At 28.2% G+C, this 234-nt stretch overlaps 1 protein-coding gene across 1 annotated transcript in view; it reads right to left on the reverse strand.

The window, feature by feature from the left end:
* The window catches only part of LOC119589105 (eukaryotic initiation factor 4A-I-like), a gene marked incomplete at its 5' end in the record, with an annotated part of 9,679 nt that extends 9,599 nt beyond the window's left edge, over positions 1 to 80 (reverse strand). Inside the window, 1 exon segment of the mRNA XM_037937681.1 lies at positions 67 to 80. Within this exon segment, the coding sequence (XP_037793609.1) occupies positions 67 to 80 (14 nt within the window).
* Positions 81 to 234: the final 154 nt, after the last annotated feature.

A 234-nucleotide genomic window follows, 5' to 3' on the forward strand; every position in this document is an offset into this window, starting at 1 on the left:
GAAAAAAAAGCCAATCAATAAAAGCCAGTAAAAAAACTGTTAGTTTAGAACAAAATTAATAATTACCTTGAGTCCCCATCCCTGTAGAAAGGGGAAAATAATTTGTCAGATAATGAAAAAAATCCTTAAATGTAACAATTAAAAACTTAATCTTAAAGAATATTCTTCAAGGAGGGTTTGGTTTTCATCAGAATCTTTTCATATTGAAGCAAAAATATGTATTAACCAGGACAC

This window comes from Penaeus monodon, chromosome 25 (assembly GCF_015228065.2).
Source record: "Penaeus monodon isolate SGIC_2016 chromosome 25, NSTDA_Pmon_1, whole genome shotgun sequence".
In the NCBI taxonomy this organism is placed as follows: Eukaryota; Metazoa; Arthropoda; class Malacostraca; order Decapoda; family Penaeidae; genus Penaeus; species Penaeus monodon.